At 33.7% G+C, this 19,627-nt stretch overlaps 4 protein-coding genes and 1 long non-coding RNA gene across 8 annotated transcripts; 3 read left to right on the top strand and 2 right to left on the bottom strand.

Moving 5' to 3' along the window:
* Positions 1-1,891: 1,891 nt before the first annotated feature.
* Positions 1,892-4,760, top strand: LOC127128730 (caffeoylshikimate esterase). Of its 4 annotated transcripts, none has more exons than XM_051058110.1 (8): positions 1,892-2,370; positions 2,475-2,656; positions 3,170-3,199; positions 3,368-3,494; positions 3,590-3,736; positions 3,852-3,985; positions 4,072-4,209; positions 4,306-4,760. In XM_051058110.1, the coding sequence occupies exons 1-8, from the start codon at positions 2,340-2,342 to the stop codon at positions 4,639-4,641; spliced, it is 1,125 nt and encodes a 374-aa protein (XP_050914067.1). In that variant the 5' UTR covers positions 1,892-2,339; the 3' UTR covers positions 4,642-4,760. The 4 variants fall into 4 exon arrangements, with proteins under 4 accessions (XP_050914067.1, XP_050914065.1, XP_050914069.1 ...); XM_051058108.1 differs by having other exon boundaries at positions 2,472-2,656; XM_051058112.1 differs by having other exon boundaries at positions 1,896-2,370; positions 2,465-2,656.
* A 441-nt stretch (positions 4,761-5,201) lies between these two features.
* LOC127128728 (protein ABA DEFICIENT 4, chloroplastic) lies at positions 5,202-7,497 on the top strand. Its single transcript, XM_051058107.1, has 6 exons — positions 5,202-5,485; positions 6,124-6,337; positions 6,420-6,520; positions 6,616-6,744; positions 6,854-6,942; positions 7,211-7,497. The coding sequence occupies exons 1-6, from the start codon at positions 5,438-5,440 to the stop codon at positions 7,356-7,358; spliced, it is 729 nt and encodes a 242-aa protein (XP_050914064.1). The 5' UTR covers positions 5,202-5,437; the 3' UTR covers positions 7,359-7,497.
* A 299-nt stretch (positions 7,498-7,796) lies between these two features.
* LOC127128729 (uncharacterized) lies at positions 7,797-10,472 on the bottom strand. The gene is made up of 2 exons (XR_007806009.1): positions 10,186-10,472; positions 7,797-8,253 (listed from the first exon to the last, which is right to left on the bottom strand). It is a non-coding gene; the product is annotated as an uncharacterized LOC127128729 (long non-coding RNA).
* Positions 10,473-13,406: 2,934 nt separating this feature from the next.
* LOC127128727 (uncharacterized) lies at positions 13,407-15,489 on the top strand. The gene is made up of 8 exons (XM_051058106.1): positions 13,407-13,809; positions 13,880-13,924; positions 14,004-14,133; positions 14,278-14,341; positions 14,458-14,506; positions 14,589-14,686; positions 14,829-14,967; positions 15,097-15,489. The coding sequence occupies exons 1-8, from the start codon at positions 13,462-13,464 to the stop codon at positions 15,241-15,243; spliced, it is 1,020 nt and encodes a 339-aa protein (XP_050914063.1). The 5' UTR covers positions 13,407-13,461; the 3' UTR covers positions 15,244-15,489.
* Positions 15,490-15,673: 184 nt separating this feature from the next.
* LOC127128726 (mannose-6-phosphate isomerase 1) lies at positions 15,674-18,737 on the bottom strand. The gene is made up of 5 exons (XM_051058105.1): positions 18,029-18,737; positions 17,174-17,341; positions 16,632-16,844; positions 16,264-16,530; positions 15,674-16,157 (listed from the first exon to the last, which is right to left on the bottom strand). Exons 1-5 carry the CDS (start codon positions 18,341-18,343, stop codon positions 15,840-15,842), a joined length of 1,281 nt encoding a protein of 426 aa, XP_050914062.1. The 5' UTR covers positions 18,344-18,737; the 3' UTR covers positions 15,674-15,839.
* Between the last annotated feature and the right edge of the window lie 890 nt (positions 18,738-19,627).

Raw genomic sequence — 19,627 nt, 5'->3', positions numbered from 1 at the left:
TCGGTAAATTTGACTTTACTTTTTGTCGCTTGATTGATTTGCACAAACCAATCTTTTCGACCCGTCATATGTGTTGAACAACCGGAATCCAAGTACCACTCATCTCTCCCTTGGACTCCATCACGAACGGTAACCAATGCACTTCGATCCGAATGCATTTTCTTGCTATTTTCTGGAACGGTACACCTGCTGTCCCGCAAACTGTCACTATTGTAGCTGCTGCCCGAAACATTCGAATGCCATAACTCTCCTCCGTGATCATTACTAGAAGTGTGTCCTCATCATCTACCTCTTCCCTAGCAACCTTGGCTTCATTATTGTGATTCTCATTCGATTTACCACGACACGAATTTGCAAAGTGTCCAACCTTTCTGCACTTATAGCATTGCACCTTACTCACATCACGCTTCTTAAAACCATTGCTATGACCATTATCCTTGGAGCTACTTTCACTCTTTTCACTCGTCGAATGCTTTGAATTTTGCGAATCGTTTGAACCAAAATTCTGAAAATTTGATTTACCTCTCGCCACAAATTTTCCTTTCGACCTCTTATTCTTTTCATTGAAACGCGCTTGCAAAGCAATCTCCGTTTTGGCTTTGTCGGCGCCTCTCTCATCTATCCTTTGTTCATGTGCCTCTAACGAACTTTGCAATTCATCATTGCTCAAAGTTGTTAGATCCTTTGATTCTTCAATAGACACAACTATGTTGTCGAAATGCAATGTTAACGAACACAATACTTTTGATACAACATTCTGCTCAAGAATCGTTTCCCCACAAGATTTGATTTGATTAACTAACCGGGTAATGCGCGTAATGTAGTCGTTGATCGTTTCTTTGTCTTCCATTTGTGTTAACTCGAATTGTCGCTTGTAAGTTTGTAACCTTACAACCTTCGCTTTGACGGCACCGGCATATGCTTTCTCCAAGATTTCCCATGCTTGCTTCGCCGATTCACAATCGTCAACCTTCTCGAAATTGTTCTTATCAACACACGAATGAATCAAGAATAGGGCTTTGTAATCTTTCTTCTTCTCTTCTTTGTGTGTAGCTCTTTGAATGTCGGTAGCCTCTGCCCCTAATTGTGTAACTCCATTGACGACGATCTCAAACACCTCTTGATAACCAAACAAGACCCTCATTTGTTTTGCCCATTTATCATAGTTCTTCGAATCAAGAATCGGGAGATTGGTGGGAATTCGATCATTGGAAACGGTTGCCATTGTTGCAACGGATTGGGATCGATAACCAAGGCTCTTGATGCCAAATGTTAGAACATAAAACTCAAATTGAAGGTTTGACAATGGTGGAAGAAAAGAAAATTGGGGAAGATGAAGATGAGAGAGAATTAGAGAGAATAGAGTAATATTTGATGAATATTAATTTTTGGCATTAATTTTGAATTGGGAATATTACAAGAGCATTTATACATTGAGAGAATAAAATGATACAACTCAAAAATACAACTAAAGTGACTCTACAAATAAATTCTGTTAGTTTTGGAAGGGTAAAAACAAAATTTTATTGCAATTAACAGGATTTAATATATATAAATAGAAGTAAAGTATCAATGTCTAATCGATTAGAACTTGCATCCAATTTATTAAGGAGTGAATTCACCACCTAATGGATTATGAACCTTTTAATCAATTAGGATGTGAACATGGTTTAAGTGTTTCCTTATTTGCTCGGTCTAACAGATTAGTGTTGCAGATTAATTGATTAGAAAGCGACCAAAGTCTATTATTTCTTTTTTGAGCCAATTTTTTTCTCTTATCTAAAGGAATCTTGTGAGCTCTTCCAAAGCAATAATTTTCTAATTTCACATTCTTCTCTCACTCTCTTTCCAGAAACTGTTTTTATTCAATGTACATTACTTTAGTACCGAGAGAATGAAAGACTTATAATGAGAGTTGTATATTTCATATGTTTAATAATATTTAATTATAATTGTAATCCAAGTCCATACTTCTCGCGTATCTTTGTGATTGACATTGAGATTTCAAGTTAACTCTCTGAAAAGTTTGGTGTAAGAAAGGTTTTTGGGATGATTCTAATGTAAAAGCTCAAGCTATTTAGAATAAATTTTAAGAGGAAACTCTAGGAGACTAAATTAGACTAAATTTATAAAAACAACTCATGACACAGTTTAGAAAGTTATATATATATATATATATATATATATATATAAAAGTATCTCTCCACCACCTATTTTCTCATATTTTTGTAATCTAATTGGAGTTTGGATTAAGTTTGAGTCCAATATCTCACACATTTCCCTATTTTGATTGTTCACTACTTCCCGGGATTCACTCTCTCCTTTTTCCAACTTCGCTTATGCCTCTCACAATTTCAAACCATTTCCAAGGTACCTAAAAATAATCGATTTTTTTGCTTTTTCATGTGGATTGTGTGGCTTTTATTTTAATTGATTTTCTCATTCTTATGCTCAATAATCCAAGCGTGTAGTAGAATTCAAGCGTTTTTTGCTGAGAAGAGAGGTAAAGACATTGGCTATGGCCACTAGGTTTCCAGGAGTTGACAATGAATTGCAAAAGATTCTGGATGCTAATATGGATCATGTTGGTGCTAGAAGACTAGCTCGTGAATCCTTCAAGGATATTCAGCTTCGGATTGATCACATACTCTTTAAGGTATCTATCTATTCCATGCTTAGTTCTCTTCATTCTGGTTATTCAGATGCGGTTAATTAGGTTTGTTTCAATGTTGAATACTACAAGCTATTAAGCATTCACTTTCAATTTTCAAGATTATAGGTTGTTGTTCATAGAGTAGGATGGTATCAAATCAACCATGAAAAATTTCAATGAGACAAGGCTCCTAAACAATCTATAGGTAACCCAATCAACAACTGTTATCACTTAACATACATGACTTTACACAAGCCCGTCGTAAGTTTTCGGAGGCCCGGTGTAATGTAGGTTAGTCACATAGAGCCCTATTTAGCCACGGTTTAACCATGTCAAATTTTAGGTCATGTGCGGTAGTCTGACTTGCACGCCCTCAGAAACGGTCCTAAGTACACATGACAATTGAGTTCTCTAGGAGTCAAGATACATTCATTCACCTCTTAAATTTTCGCTTAAGTAAGTTTATTAGGAAATTTGCATTGATTCGTAGTAAGTCAATTCCTTTATGCTTTGCAGACTCGATGCGATGGACTCAAAACGGAGGAGGTATGAATTCTCTCATCTGAAATTATTTTCATAAACTTGTGTTTAAAATGCGGATTCTTGTTTTCTCACATCCTTATGCCGTATGACCGATATTCTCAAAGCTAAAAAAATGTATGCGAATACTTTCTCCTCCTTTATGTTTTTTCAATACTTGATGCTTTGCATCAGTCGTACGAGGTGAACTCAAAGGGCGTTGAAATCTTCTACAAGAGTTGGCTACCCGGAACTGCGAGGCCGAAAGCAGCTGTGTTTTACTGTCATGGTTATGGAGACACTTGCACCTTTTTCTTTGAAGGCATGTGGTAGCTGGTTAAGTTTTGGTTGCTACGAGTATCTCAATAAGCTACATTGTCGATTACAAACTCAATCATGTTGTGAAATTATTTGCAGGAATAGCTAGAAAATTGGCATGTGCTGGATATGGAGTATTTGCTATGGATTATCCAGGATTTGGTCTTTCAGAAGGTCTTCATTGCTATATTCCTAGTTTTGATTCGCTAGTTGATGATGTCATCGAGATTTACTCCAAAATCAAAGGTACCTAAACTCGCATAGGACCGTGTCCTGAATGTAGTTAACACCATCTCGAAACTATGGTGTCCAGAATGTACACGAAACTATACCCTTACAAAAGTTTTGGTTCATTCTATAGCAGAAAATCTAGAATTTCAATCTCTTCCAAGCTTCCTTTTTGGACAATCCATGGGAGGAGCTGTTGCTTTAAAGATGCACCTTAAACAACCTAAGGCATGGGATGGCGCCGTTCTTGTTGCGCCGATGTGTAAAGTAAATTTTCCTTAAACAAATTCATGTTAGGAGTTTAGGTAAGATTTTTTATGATCTCCATTTGACAAGATACTCTATTTATATAGATTGCAGATGACATGGTTCCACCAAAGTTGCTAGCTCAGATTCTTATCGGCATCGCCAATATTCTACCAAAGAAAAAGTTAGTTCCGCAGAAGAATTTAGCAGTGGCAGCATTTAGAGACCTGAAGAAGCGAGAAATGGTTCGCGTATCATAATCTATATAAACTTTGGTTTTTTTTTTCACCTCAAATCTTTGCATTAGTGAATAATCATACTTTCCTGATATCTGAGTGCAGACAGCTTATAATGTCATTGGCTACAGAGATAAACCGCGTTTGTGGACTGCTGTCGAGATGCTTAAAACGACTCAAGAAATCGAACGGAGATTGGAAGAAGTGTCTTTGCCATTGTTAATCCTTCATGGAGAGGCTGATATTGTGACGGATCCGTCGGTGAGCAAAACATTTTATGAGAAAGCTAGCAGCTCAGACAAGAAGCTTAAACTTTACAAAGATGCTTATCATTCTCTTCTTGAGGGGGAGCCTGATGAAATGATAATCCAAGTTTTTACTGATATTGTTTTATGGCTTGACGAACACAGCTTGAAACATTCTTCATTTTCTGATAAATAATTTATTTTCTGTGTATTTTATGAATATTGAGATTGTTCTTTAAATGGAGAAAAGGAATGATTCTATTGTTTGTATAGAAGTTTTTGTTGAATAATAATAATTTTGAGTGTAGAAAATTATTATTTTTGTTCTCCAAAGTTTATTTTACTTTATTAGGTAACATTTTCATATTAAAACCAAATAGTTTTTCTTTTCTTTTCTTTTCTTGTATTTTAAAAGTGATTAAATTATTTTGTGAAAAGAAGTCACTAAATTATCAATTAATTTATCAATCAACCGTTAATTTTACCAAACAGAATTAAAAAAGATAAAATCAAATCATAAACAAAAGTTAGTATTAGTATTACATTATAATTATAACTATTTTAATATATGATAATTCTTTAATTTGTTGTGATTATAGTGTAAGTATCAATAACACTATATTTTTCTGTTTCTATTAATATTTTAGATACATTCATTAGATAATAAATATTAAAAAAAAAATTTTTTTACATTAATTATTTAAGAAATTATTTATTAATTAAAAATATTGTGTTTGGTGTATTATTAGATAGTTCACACACATGGAGGCTTTAGAAAAGACAAGAACTGATAGTGGAAAATTGAAAAGCTGTTCTTCCAATATTAGCCAACTTTTTACTTGTTTATCTATCTTCATCTTCCATACAACTCCAACTTTTTGAGTTATTTACTCAACATTCAACAATTGCCCATTTTTACTTTTTTTTATATATATGAAGAAGTGGCCATTGTTGTTGAATCTGTTATTCACTATCCTTGTTTTGCTTCAGCCATGTCTTTCTCTTCTTGCTATTCCCATTTACCTTTAGCATTTAATAAGGTACACTTTTTTTTTTTTTTTTATGTTTTCATGTTTTTTTTCAGTTATTTGCACTTGCTGTTTTGTAATCTTATCTGCATTTTTCTTGTCTTTTTGGTGGATTTTTTTTGTACCCTTTTAGTTTAATTTAATTTTTTTCAAATGGGGTTTCTGTTTGAACTTTAAAGTTTGGAACTTTGATAGTATATATCTGAAATTGAAAATTGTTTTCCTTCTGTCATTGATTTGAATCACCAATGCATTACTAATCAAATGGACATTTGAGTTTTTTTTTTTTTTGTTAACTTTTATATTTAATAGATCTGATGCTAAGGTGCATGTTGGTATATATTGATGATAAACTATGAAGAACAACACTTTAGATTGATGGTGTGTCGGGGTATTGGACGAATGTTGGCGGATACGATAGAACACTTTAGAGTCGTGTTCAATGTCCGTGTCTGACACCAACACAACATTGACACATGTAGTTACATTGAATCATTCTGTTTTCTCAAATTACGATTTGTGTCAATGCATCAGTATCGTATCTGGTGTTCATGTCTGGGTCAGTGCTTCGGAGAAAAACAACTATGGGTTTGTTCAAGAAATTTTATTCTCTTTCTACTCTAATTTGATTTGATCATCACTTGGGGCAGGATATAAAACTCTGTAGCACAATTGGACAAGAGAAGCTGAATTTTCCTTTCTCTATCAGGAGTAATGGTGTCGAGCTATGCACCCGACGCGTTTCGAGAAGTAGAGCCGGCTTAAGCGGAGATTGGAGTTTCATAGGAGGATCCAAAATTGTTGTAAAACCTAAAGCTACAACATCGTTTCGCAATCGAAAAAGAAGTCAAATACATGCTTCATGTAATTAACAATTGATGCAAGCTGTTTCTTAATGGTGACAACATTTGTTCTGTATATTGATTGTTCGAGTTCGATGTTTCAGGGTTCGTAGGATCTCAGCTTGCTAGCACTGTATTTACATGGGGAACAATCGCGGTGCTCCCGTGTTACACACTTATGGTTTTCGCCCCGAAATCCGAACTAGTATGTTTGATTAGTGATTCTGATATTCTTGTTTTTCATTTATTTGATTATGATTCTGATATCCTGATTCATTTTTCTGAAATGCAAAATTACAGACCAAAAAGTCTATGGAAAGTTATTTACCGTATGTAATCCTCGGCGTTCTATACGCCTACTTGTTGTTCCTTTCTTGGACACCTGAAACGGTTCGATTGATTTTCGCGAGTAAATACTTACTACCTGAGGTAAGTATTCATTCATTCATTGATTCATCGATGAAGTTCGGTTTTCTTTCTCTAATGAGTTCTATCATCTAACTCGCAACTGTTTATATTTGCTTACTCCATAATGCAGCTTAGTAGCATAGGGAAAATGTTCTCTAGTGAGTTGACTTTAGCCTCTGCTTGGATTCATCTTTTGGTTGTTGATCTTTTTGCTGCAAGGTCCTGCATTTTATCTTCCTTTTTGTGTTCAGATTTGATTCTTTGACACACAAATTTGACAGCAAAAATCGACTAAGAATTTAGATTAACGTCGTTCAAATATATGGTTAATCACGTTCCGTGATTGGTCAATGAGTACAAGTCTAAATTAATCATGTATTTGAGTCGCATTAACTCTAAATTGTTGTCGAATTTTGTGTAAAAATTACACAACTCTTACTCATTCTTTAGCTATTTTTCTGAAAGTATTTTGTGGTACGAAATCCAGGCACATTTTCCGCGATGGAATGGAGAATCAGATTGAAACTCGACATTCGGTTTCCTTTTGCTTGTTCTTCTGCCCTATTGGGATTCTTACTCATGTCATCACCAAAGCAATGACTAAAACTACAAGAACAGAGAGTCATGGTTTATAGATGTCACCTGCTTCAACAGAAGAAAACAAGTATATTGTTTGAGATAAAGAATTTGTGAATGTCATGTTTGAGTTGAAGTTGCTTGTAATTTTATTGGAACATTTTTCAGTCTTCAATCAAAATTTTACTTAATTAGCCATTTTTTCTATGTCAAGTGTATCTAGCAAGACGGAGAGTGAAATACTTCTTCAAATCAAATCGAACTAGACAGTTTAACCGATTAAACCGTGAATCAACATTGTCTACAATTTGGTTATTTGATCGATTTGGTTGCGGTTTCTTTTCGGTTCAAACGGTTTAACAAGCAGTTCAATTGTATTCCAAATGTCTCGCCAATTCAATGATCGATCCAGTTATTAAAACATTGGTTTCAACATTTCTTCAACTGCGAAAAGAATCATTCAAACTATGGAGAGAAAACTGAAGAGCATCTAAAAATAGATGAAGGCACAATCATATTACAAAAAAGGAGATGTTATGTTATGTAATGTGTTATCATTCACTAAACAATATCCAATAAACTAATTAAAAACTAATTGCAGAATCATACAGTACAAAGATAAAATCACTCAGACATTTAAAACATATTTCAGAAGCTAAGTAAACTTAGTTTTCTTAGACTTTACTTGAGGCTTCTTAGCATCCTCATCATCATCGTCTGAAGAAGCTTCTAACGACTCATCGGGAACATCTTGAGGAACATTATGCTTTGTTATGAAATCCTTCAATACTGCCATGCTTTGCGCTTTCAGGTTAACTAGTTGCTCTGATAACGAAGAGCCATTGGTTGCCTTAACAGAATATGATTCTGCACCGAGGCGAAATGTGGCATTAACCTGAGGTCTTGGAAGTACTGCATTGCATGATTCGGGTTCCATCTCTGTATTTTGACTAGCTAAAGAAACAAATAAAACAATTAATTGCTTCATTATTTAAAATTAGCACTGATTAGCACTGATTACTGATGTATGATGATACTAATCAAAGACAACAGAACAAAGTAAATATTATTGGCTCAAATAGGAGAGCTATAAAGCGTTGACACAGACACACGACACTGACACATCAATACTAATAATAGCTTAACAATGGCCCAATTTGGATTACCTTCAAACTCATGGGGCTTCTCAACTCAGAAAGCCAAAAAGGTATTTGTTTCATAACTAATGAAAAAAAGCTTCAAAAAAATTTCATAGCTACATTAAAACTTAACTTTTCTACAGTAGTGTTGTTTATAAGTGCTTATTGAAAACTTTAAGCTACAACTGTATAGAAGGCTGACACTATGATTTATATGCATTACAAAAAACAATAGAACCAAACAAATGAAGGAATAAGTCCAAAGAATTAACTATTTCGGCCCTGTTTAGATAAACAACTTAATTAAACATAGAACCTATTAGTTGTTTATAGAAACTATGGGGGACAATTTATGAAAATAGCTTAGTTTAGTTTAGGGGCACGTCATAAGTTGTTGGCAGAGTAGTGATTCCCAGACGGCGGCCAATATCAAAAGTGAGATAGCAGGATGACTGATCTTTTCAATCATTTTTTCAACAACTTACATACAATAATTATAAACCTATATTTAATGTAACTTAAACAAATAACTGAACTCATAAAATATTCATAAATCAAAACATACATGCCTCTTGAAATACATAAATGACTATGAAGGAATAGTAAAGTTGAGTCTCAACAAAAATTAGATGGAAAAACTCATAGTTACCCTTAAAACATTTAAAATTTAAGGGATAATATTTTAGTGAGGAAAAGGATAGCAGGCCAGAAACTGCTCTGGGCCGGGAACCACTCTGCTCCACTATCCCGCTATTTACCCTATAGTGGCCTCTATAATGTTCTTCACCGCTAAGGCTCTTTCCATAGCGGTAGGCCTCCGCTCCGCTATAGCGGGATAGCGTTGCTACTAGTCGCTATTGACTACTCTGGTTGTTGGTGTAAGCTCGATCAAACAATCTCTCAACAAGTGTTTATGTCAGCCCATATGAAGCATGGACACCCCGAACATGACCCCAACACTGACACGGCGACATTGATAATAATTTTAAAAAATGAATAAATTAAATGTAATCACAACTGTTGGTGCAGGCGTCCGACACCAACACGGACATGGTTTTTTCAGAGGTGTCGGTGTTACATGTCAGCACATAAACTCAATCAACAATCCAAACAAGGTATTTGTTTCATAACTAATGAAAAAAGGTTCAGAATTTTTTTTTTACAGCAGTGCTTATTGAAACCTTTAAGTGCTTGTTTAAACCTTTAAGCTACAACAATATAGAAGGCTGACACTATGATTTGTATGCATTACTAAACAATAGAACCAAACAAATGAAGGAATTAAGTCCAAAGAATTAACTATTACGGCCCTATTTAGATAAACAGCTTAATTAGACATATAACCTATTAGTTGTTTTTATAAACTATCCTGAACAACTTATGAAAATAAGCTGAAAATAGCTTTAGTTTAAGGGCATATCATAAGTTGTTGGTGTAAGCTCTATCAAATACTCAAACATTAAGCTAAACTCAACCCAATATCCTCAAACACACAGTTTAAAGTTAAGCATAATTTCTGATACCAAAAAACACAGAGACATTTCATCAAACAGTTAATAGCTTCAAATAGTAACAACAACAACAACAACAGGTTCGCAGCTTCCAGTAACAGAACCAAACCAACCAAGGAGCGTAATTGTATGATAGAATATCAAGATGTTCAAACAAAAACACGCATAATTGAAAACAAAACTCATCGAAATGAAAAAAACGGTGAAGAAAAGCAAATAGTTTTGCCGTTTATTACCTTTGACTCAGAATGTAGTGGCGAGAGAACGACAGAATTCGGTTCCCGTTTTGTGGTAACGGGATGAGTCTCAGTTTACAACAATCTGTCTCGGCACATTTAACCTAATTTTGTTTTTGACCCTTTAAATATATTAAAATTTGTTTTTAACCCTCTCAAAATATTTCATCTCATTAAGTTTTCTTCCATAATGAATCCTTTGGTTAACTTCTATTAACGAAGCTGGCTTAACTCTAATCTAAGGGTGGTGGAGGATTGGATCTTGAGAGTGTGTTTTTCTTAAGATCTTAGATTTGAATCTTATTAGGTACAATCAATCTTTGAGTGGGATCAGGTCATCCAGAGTTTTATTTTGACTTTAAACGGAGTCCGGTTAGTGGACACTCAGATTGATCTTCTTGGATTAGTCAATCATAAAGTCGAATATCAAAATTTAAAATAAAATAAAATAACTGACTTGAAGGGTAGGATGTAAGTTTTGTGGAGTGTCGAAAAGATGATTAATAGTATGTTTGGTTTAACGTTGAATTTTAAAAAATCACGGTAGCTTTTCACGTTTACACAGAAGCTACCTTTTGGAGCTTCTAGAAAATCACGGCAGAGTGGCATTTGACCGTGAGTTTGATTGGTGAAAAGCTAAACCAAACATGCTATAAGCTGTCATGTGTAAAATTATATATTTTTTTAATAAAAATAAAAAATTTATAATTAATTTTCTTCAATTTAAAATTCATAATTTGGTTTCTAAAAATCTATGTTATAACATTATTTTAATCATTTTTTCAAATAAAAGATAGATTGTGAACCAATAATATAAATTAATTTTACACTATTAATCAATGACTATCGTGTATTTTGTAAAAAAAAATAGATTATTGGTATAATATAGCAAAGTGATAAATTTATATTAGATGAGAATGTAAAACTATTTTATATTTTCAATTTATCTTTGCTTGCATCTCAAACACATTCTCCTAGAAAAAGTCCACCTCAAACTCCTAGACCTCAACTAACATTATGACTCATAAAGTTTAACTCTATAAACATGTATCTTACGTGTACACTCAAACATAACCGATCTAATAGACAATATCATAGTTTTTGTTTCCTTTAATGTGAGTTTTTAAAATATTATGTATGTATATTACTAAAAATAACTAAAAAAGAACTTTGATAATAAAAAATAGCATAAACATAAGAACAGTCTTATTAACTCAAAAAAAAATGCATTACACAAATCATGTAACCAAACAAAGGTGTATTAACCTTTTTGAAAATAAGAAGGGAAGGATTATTTCAAATAATATTTGGTATAAATGAGTAAATATTCGATATTTTGTATTTGAGAATTTAGGTGTGAATAAACAAGTTTGCTAAATTAAAGGGAAGAAATATGAATTTTTTTTGTCAAAGGGGATTTCAGATTATAGAATCAAGATTTCTCTAAAGCACACTGTAGATTCTAGAATCCATAAGGTATTTTGTGTCAATTTTAAGGGATTATGAGGGGTTGAAGGCATGAGAAAAGAATTCCCATGTGTAATGGCATGGTTCTAGAACGTCCAAACTAAATATATTATGAATTGTCTATCAAGAAATTTCATTTCTCAACTAACATAGTAGGCTTAATAATGAGGTCTAAATGCAAAGAAGATTTGAGGTGCTCCAATTGGGCCATACGCCCTACCCTGGACCATACACGTATGAGTTAGTGTAAAAAGTATCCACACGCATATAGGTGGAAGCCATACGCGTATGGCACGACCCAGGTCTAAAAAAACCCAGAATTTGCCTATTTAGCCGAAAAACGTGAATTTTCAAGAGTTTGACTATTTTTTAGTACAGAGAATGCCTTTTGAAGGCTGGAGCACTGAAGAATTCGAGGTGGATCAAGATTTTCATGAACTTTTGTTATTGAAGATCTTTTTTCTTCCATTAATTTGTAATGTCTACACTTCCTGTCATGTTTTTCGCTATTATTATAAGTAGTTAAATTCCCTTATGCTAAGGGGTGTCCCTGATTTGGATTTAAATTTCTACCTTTTAATGACTTTGATTTTATGATATTTGATTTATTTATAATTTGTGCTTAATGCTTTCTCTTTTAGAAAAATTGAGTATGGTATGAGGTTAATATTTAGGTTGGACCACAATTCTTAATGCTTAATTGTGAATAATTGATAGTAGATATCACCTAGGCCTAGGGATACCCCGTGGAAACCAGAACATTCTTGATTGATATAATGCTTAATTTCATTTGTGATTCACTATGAACATAGGAATTGAGTCCTTCAAGTCTTGCATCACTTTCTTGATTGTTTCTTTTATTTCAGGATAATCACTAGCCTAGTGACTATATTTCTGATAATTGAAATACTAAATATGACTCTTATCAAGTTTCCTTCCACCATCTATTCCTCTACTTGCACCACCACCTCTATGATTGCTTTGGTTTGTCGGTTGTCTCTAATTTGACGGATTTCCTTCTTGTTAATGACTCCTTCCATTTAAAATGTTGTAACCTATTCATCAAGAAATACAAAGACAAAGACTCTTCCTATTTATAATGAGATTACCTGCTCATCAAAAAGTTCTCAAAATAACTCACTTTGACTTATTACAACATGCATTCGACTTTCTAACTTCGACTTAATACAAATTGTATTCGAGTACACACAACTTCAACTACTACTTGTTGTATTCGACTTATTGTCGAATACATGTAAATTCAACTACTACATACTAAGTTCAACTCTGTCGAATACATATTAGTTCGACTCATTCGAATTCTGCAACTACTCATACATGCTTAACACAAAGAATTACATATTTAATAATATATAGATAGATAAAGATTTCAAAGCTCTAAACATTAATAATGATGATTAACTTGTAGACTTCAAATTGCATGTTAAACGGTGACTTAGACTCTATTTGATAAAACTAGCTAATAACTGGTAATTGGTAGTTGATGATTGCTAATTGATATGTTTATTTGAGTGTTTGGTAAAAATTAGTTGTTACATCCGTCGATAAATACAAAATAATATAAAAGAACATTCTTACTTTAAAAAATTTGTAGTTTTATTAATTTTTTATATTATATTATTAAATTATTTTTTATTTAATAAAATAAATATATTAATAAAAACATACCAAACTAATTTATATGAAAAATTGAAGATGTATAAAAAAAATTTATATATATATATATATATAGTAAGGAAAGAGAAATAGGGAAAACTTTGAAGAAGAAGCAACAGAATCACTTGAGCAATGTCAATGACAATGGGTATTTGTGTCTCTTCCACTTTCAAAGTTTGTTACTATAATCACAATAAGGCAGTAACAGTAACGGCGCAGAAGATGAGTGTTCGTGTTCCTTACAATCTGAAGGAAGGGCAATCTCGTATTTTCCACAAACTCCCTTCAGGGTTGAACATGGAAGTCATTGTCCAAAAGAAGAAGAAAACTAGAAATTTTGTTGAAGATGAAAATCATTACCATCCACCTCTGGTATTCGTTCATGGAAGTTACCATGCTGCTTGGTGTTGGGCTCAACATTGGTTGCCATTCTTCTCTCAATCTGGCCATGATTGCTACGCTCTCTCCTTGCTTGGACAGGTCTTATACATTTCGTAATTTCACGTTTTTGGTTTGATTAATTTATCTGCAACTGTTCTGTATTCGACAGGGAGAAAGCGATGAACCGGTTGATTCAGTTGCCGGTACACTTCAGGTAGAGTGCCGGTCCCTTTTGGTAGTTTAGAATTAATCCTTTATCAGATTTCAATTTCTAGTATACTCTTATGTAGTAGACACATGCAAGAGATGTTGCAGATTTTATTCATCGAAACGTTCAATCGCCACCCGTCTTACTCGGACACTCATTTGGAGGACTCATTGTTCAATATTATATTTCAAATTTAGGAAATGACAGATTCAAAGGTACTTCATGATTCTCGAATAGAGAATCGTCGTGTATTTCCTTACTTTCATCAGACACATGCACGCGCGCACGCGAGTATGGCGTTTTCATTTTTGGTTTGTTATGCTAATTCGCTTTGAGCTGAGCTTGATTCTATATTTTAGAGAATTTATATCCGGAGCTAATCGGAGCTGTCCTTGTTTGTTCTGTTCCTCCTTCTGGTAACAGGTAACTAACTAAAATTTCTAGTGTTTGACTAATGTTATTTTTCAAGATATCGAAAGATGAAGAATCGTAAAGTATGATGACTACAATGGTTGATAAGTTCTTTTTATTTTTGTTAGTGGACTAGTCTGGCGATATCTGTTTTCGAAGCCGGTCGCTGCCTTCAAGGTATTCGAATCGATTTTTTTTCTGTATAATGTGAATGTTTCTTTGTTTATCTTCTTATATGCATGGATCCACTGTTTGGCAGGTTACATACAGCTTGGCAGCAAAAGGTTTTCAAAGCTCTATTTCTCTTTGCAAGGAGACGTTTTTCTCAGACACCATGGAGGATCGTGTCGTTAAAAGGTTTATTTTCCTTGAAACATTTATTTCGCGAGCATTTCTTGTTGCAATTTGACTCGAAAAAACACGATGCTTAGTGATTTGTGTTGTTTTGAAGCTTGTTGAAGGAGCAAAGTCTGTGTGTTGTTTGTTTTTAATATTTCAGATATCAAGAACTAATGAAAGAAAGTTCGCGGATGCCGTTGTTTGATTTGAGAAAACTGAATGCTTCACTTCCTGTTCCTTCGGTTCCAAACTCGTCTCTTAAAGTTCTTGTTTTGGGTGCAAACGATGACTTCATCGTGGTAAGCTCGATTTCGTATAATGATGAGATATGTAATAGAAATGTGTATTGGTATCTGACACTGATACTTTTCTATCGGTATTTCCGTAACGTTTCTTAAAGTTCTGTCTGTACTTTTTGTTGGTTATAGGATGCAGAGGGACTGAAAGAAACCGCAGAATTTTATGGTGTGTCAGCTGTATGTGTTGAAGCAGTTGCTCATGACATGATGTTGGACACTTCATGGGAGAAAGGTGCAGAAGTTATTCTTTCATGGCTTAAGGGTTTAATCAATTAAGAAGAAGGAAAATAGCAGATAATGATTGCTTCAAATCTTTGACAAGAACAGAGGAGGGTCCAAATAGGAATTTGATTGAACTATATTATACTGTAATCTAAGCATCCTTGTTCATAAATTTGTTTGCAGTTCTATGAGCATTTAAAAGTGCTTCTTATTGCTTAAATTTTCTCTATTTAAGACTTGTTTGAATTGACTTATATGAGCTTTTCTAATGATATGTTTTGTGAGACGGTTGCGAAGAGTTTATGAAAAGGATTTATAACATTTTCTATAAGCCTTTTTAGCTTATTTCTAAGTTTTCTATAATTAAATAACTTAAATATAGTGATTTCCATGGTTTCACAAGATTATGTTGAAAGCAATAACTTAAATATAAGTACAATCTTAAATCACAAAACTCACTTTTTAAGTTCAACAAAAAAATATATATTTGGAAACACTTCACTTATTTTATATATAAATAAAATGGTAAATAATGAACAAATTACATGAGAACAAACCTCTCTACATCTACACTAAACTTCTGCTATCATTACATATAACAGATTATTTCATTATTGACTTTCACAACACAATTAATTAACAAAATAAACTTAAGATTCTTCAAAAAACTTGCTGTTAATCCCTGTTCTGTACAGATGCAACTCCGATTCACTCGCGACGCTAATCTCGGTGTAAGCAGGAGCAAAAAGAACATCACCTTCGGTGAGTTCATAAACTTCAGGTGATACTGTGTTCATCGTTCCTTCCCCGGCCGTGACCAAAAAGATCGATGGACCTGGGACGGCCGGGAACACCACTCTTTCTCCTTTCGGGAGAGTACAGTGATCGATCTCAAATTCCTCGAACGGAGGGATATATTTGTTTACATACGGATTCATAGAAACACCTCGTAAAATCTCAGGAATACCCTAATATGAGAATAAAAATGAGTTTCAATTTTAAAACCGAGAATAAAAGTGCGTTTATGCTATAAGATTCTTATAATGAAGTTGTTTATCCAAATATATGATTTACCTGCTTATATGTGAGCATGGAACAAAGAGTCGGGACATCTATGTATTTGGGAGTAAGACCGGCCCGGACAACGTTGTCAGAAGTTGCCATGCATTCGATACACTCCCCTGATAAATACGCATGCGGTTCGTTTGCCCCGAGGAACAATGCTTCCCCGGGATTGAGTTTTACGTGGTTTAGAAAGAAAGCCGCTATCACACCAATATCAGATGGGTATTGATTCTCCAACCGTATCACGAGCAGCTCCTTTTCTGTCAATGGTCTCACCTGATGCAAAACGAGAATATTACGGTATTAACCAATCGTGCTAACTAACTAACTAACTAACTTTATTCGATCAACTTGAAGAGATTAAGTAATCAACGAACCTCGCTTTCCGTTTGAAGCCGATTTATCAATCTGTTCACTGCATCGGTTACGGTTTCCTTACTGGCTGACATAAGATGAGTGAACACTGCCTGTAGAACAGGTTTAACCTTCTCTTCATCAGTCTGATCACTAGTTTGTAAGACTAGGTCTGCGTTTGCATCACCGACAAGGCCGAGAACTTCGGGAACACTATGAATCACAGCTTTAAGCTCCTAAAAAGAAAATAACAGAAAATTGTTCATCAACTCTAAGCGAACAGCATCATCACAATGAAGCATTAGAAACATTTCGTAAAAGAATTCTATTTGTGTCAAACTATAAAACTATTCTAATAGTAAGATTTCGGTTTTCAAGCAGTTCACAATTGGCAAAAAAACAGAATTATAACATTTCAATCAAATCGTAAGATATCAAGGTTGTCGAGATCGGATCTTAAAATCATAAGATATAATATCAGAGGGGATAGTAAGGTCGTAAAATATAAGATCGTAGCAATAATACTAAAAAACAATAAATAAAACTTTAAAGAATAATTGAGTACCTCAAGAGTGATAAATCCACAAAGAGCCTCAAAATCTGTCATTGCAAGAGCCATCTCAGGTTTATGATTCCCATCTTTATACACATCAGGATGCAATTTATGCAGCCTCCTAGCCAATTCCTTATCAGGGTGAGCTTGTATAGACAAAGCCTTTCCCACAGACAACACCTAATACATGAAAAACAACACACAAATTCATCCTTTTCATATAATCTAAACAATCAAAAATCAAAATCAAAAGGATACCACATTAAACATTGACACAAACACCAGATATGACACAAACACTCATTGATATAGACACCAGATGTGACATAGACACACTGACACAAACACCGAATACAACACTGACACATGACACATAATCACGTTTGTCATCCTGTGACATGTCATGTTGGACACTGAGACGTGTTAGACATCATATATGCTTTTCATCATCAGACACCTTAATCTCAAATGTTGATGCTACATAGTAAACAACACAAATCCAACCTTTTCAAAAAATCTAAACAACCAAAAAATCAAAATCAAAGGGATACCACATGACACAAACACCAGATAGGACAATAGCACAGTAGTCAAAGAGATACCACATCAAACATTGACACAAAAATCAAATGCCACACTGACATAGTAATCACACAATTGTACATGACATGTCATTGTCGGACACTATGTCAGACATGCTATCTCAAATGTTGATGCTACATAGTAAACAACAAAAATTGAACCTTTTCCCAAAATTATAAACACCCAATTCAAAAAATGGATAACCAACATTGGATCGGTTTTCAACATTGTAGATAGAAAAAAAAAGTGTATGAAAGGTTAATCAAAATCATAATTCTAACAAACCTTAAACAAGAAAGGTAGATCAGAACCCCATTTCTGAACAACTTTATCACCAAGCAAATCAGGGTTCTTAAAAATCCAATCTTTAAGCGTAACACTTTCTTCACCATCCTTAGAAACAAGAAACGAAGGACCTGAATCGTGAGTACCAATCCAAAGCTCAGCATAAGGTTTCATTGGATCGAATTGAAACCCAGAATTGAGCTCAGAGAGTTTTGCAACATGAGATAGTTTACCCGGTAATCCCCAATCGTAATTCTTCACAGAACAATGAAGTTTCTGAAGTGAATGATGATTTGAATCATTTGAATCTTCCATTGTTTTTTTCTTCGGATGAAGATTGGATTAGAATGTGAAAATGGGTTTGCTATAGAAGGAATGAAAATGGGAATTGAAATTGAAATTGAGTCATTGATGGTATTTGAAGAGAGAGAGAGAGAGAGAGAGAGAGAGAGAGAGAGAGAGTTGCTCTTGAATGCGATGAATTGAAGTAACTTTTTCTTCTTTTTGTGATTCTTGATTGAGAAATTTCTGACCTTATCTTCTTCGACACGGTTTGTTGATGATTGTGTGCGAAATTTCATGCACGAAAAAACACAAACGTTAATCTCTTTTGACGAGATTTAGGAACTTTCTTCTTCTTCGTACGCTAATTTTGTCCTGTCTTTTATTTTGTGAAACTGTGTGTTTTTGTGATCTTCGCTTGATTTTGTTTTCTAATTTATTTATGAAACTTTAATATTTCTTTTTATAAACATGGTTCACGTTGATTGATTAGTTATTTTGTGGGCTCTACTAATTACTTTTGAAAAATGGATTTAGAATGGAAGAAATGATAATGACACTTGCTCTAGAAAGGTCAATTGAATTTTTCAATATTTTTAAAATAATTAGTAATATATCAGTGTTTACGTACCAGATACGTTTTGATGATATGATATACGTTTTGATGATATGATATGTCTGTGTCCAAGTTATTAGTAAAGTGCTTGGAAAACAATACGATTAATCAAGTATGAGAAGGATTGTATAAGTCTTACCAAAACATTTTTTGAATTTTTTTGGAATTAGTTATCCTTCTCTCCCAAACATATTGAATGTTGCATAAAGTCATATCAGAAAGAGTTGCATTCTTTGTTGTAATAGGATTGACTTTCAAGTTTTCACCATTTCCTTTATGAAGAGGTTCATTAGTCTTCGACCCTTCACCATTTTCGGCTTCAACTACGGTTTCAGTAATTGTTCCTCTGTCAGATTCTTTGTGTGTATAAGTGTGACTACAATATTTGTCTTAGGTTCATGAACAACCTTCATATCATTCTAATTGATAATTTGATAAAGATGTTTGTGTAGCAATTTGTTTTTTGTGTAACTTTTACAAAACTTGTCAACATCTGATATAGTTTTCATCACAGAGTCTCATTCTTCATCAGATGAACTTGAAACAGTAATATAACAATGTCAAAAATCAATAAGTTCAAATATTTAGGTATTTAGAAACTATCAACAAATTCTAAAATTCATCTTATGAATGCAATTGTATAAAAATCCAGAATACTAATACCAATAGAAGTTGTATAATGTTTGTTAGGTTTTTTTGTT

This window comes from Lathyrus oleraceus, chromosome 3 (genome assembly GCF_024323335.1).
Source record: "Lathyrus oleraceus cultivar Zhongwan6 chromosome 3, CAAS_Psat_ZW6_1.0, whole genome shotgun sequence".
NCBI lineage: Eukaryota > Viridiplantae > Streptophyta > Magnoliopsida > Fabales > Fabaceae > Lathyrus > Lathyrus oleraceus.
This window is presented reverse-complemented; position numbering and strand designations above follow the sequence as displayed.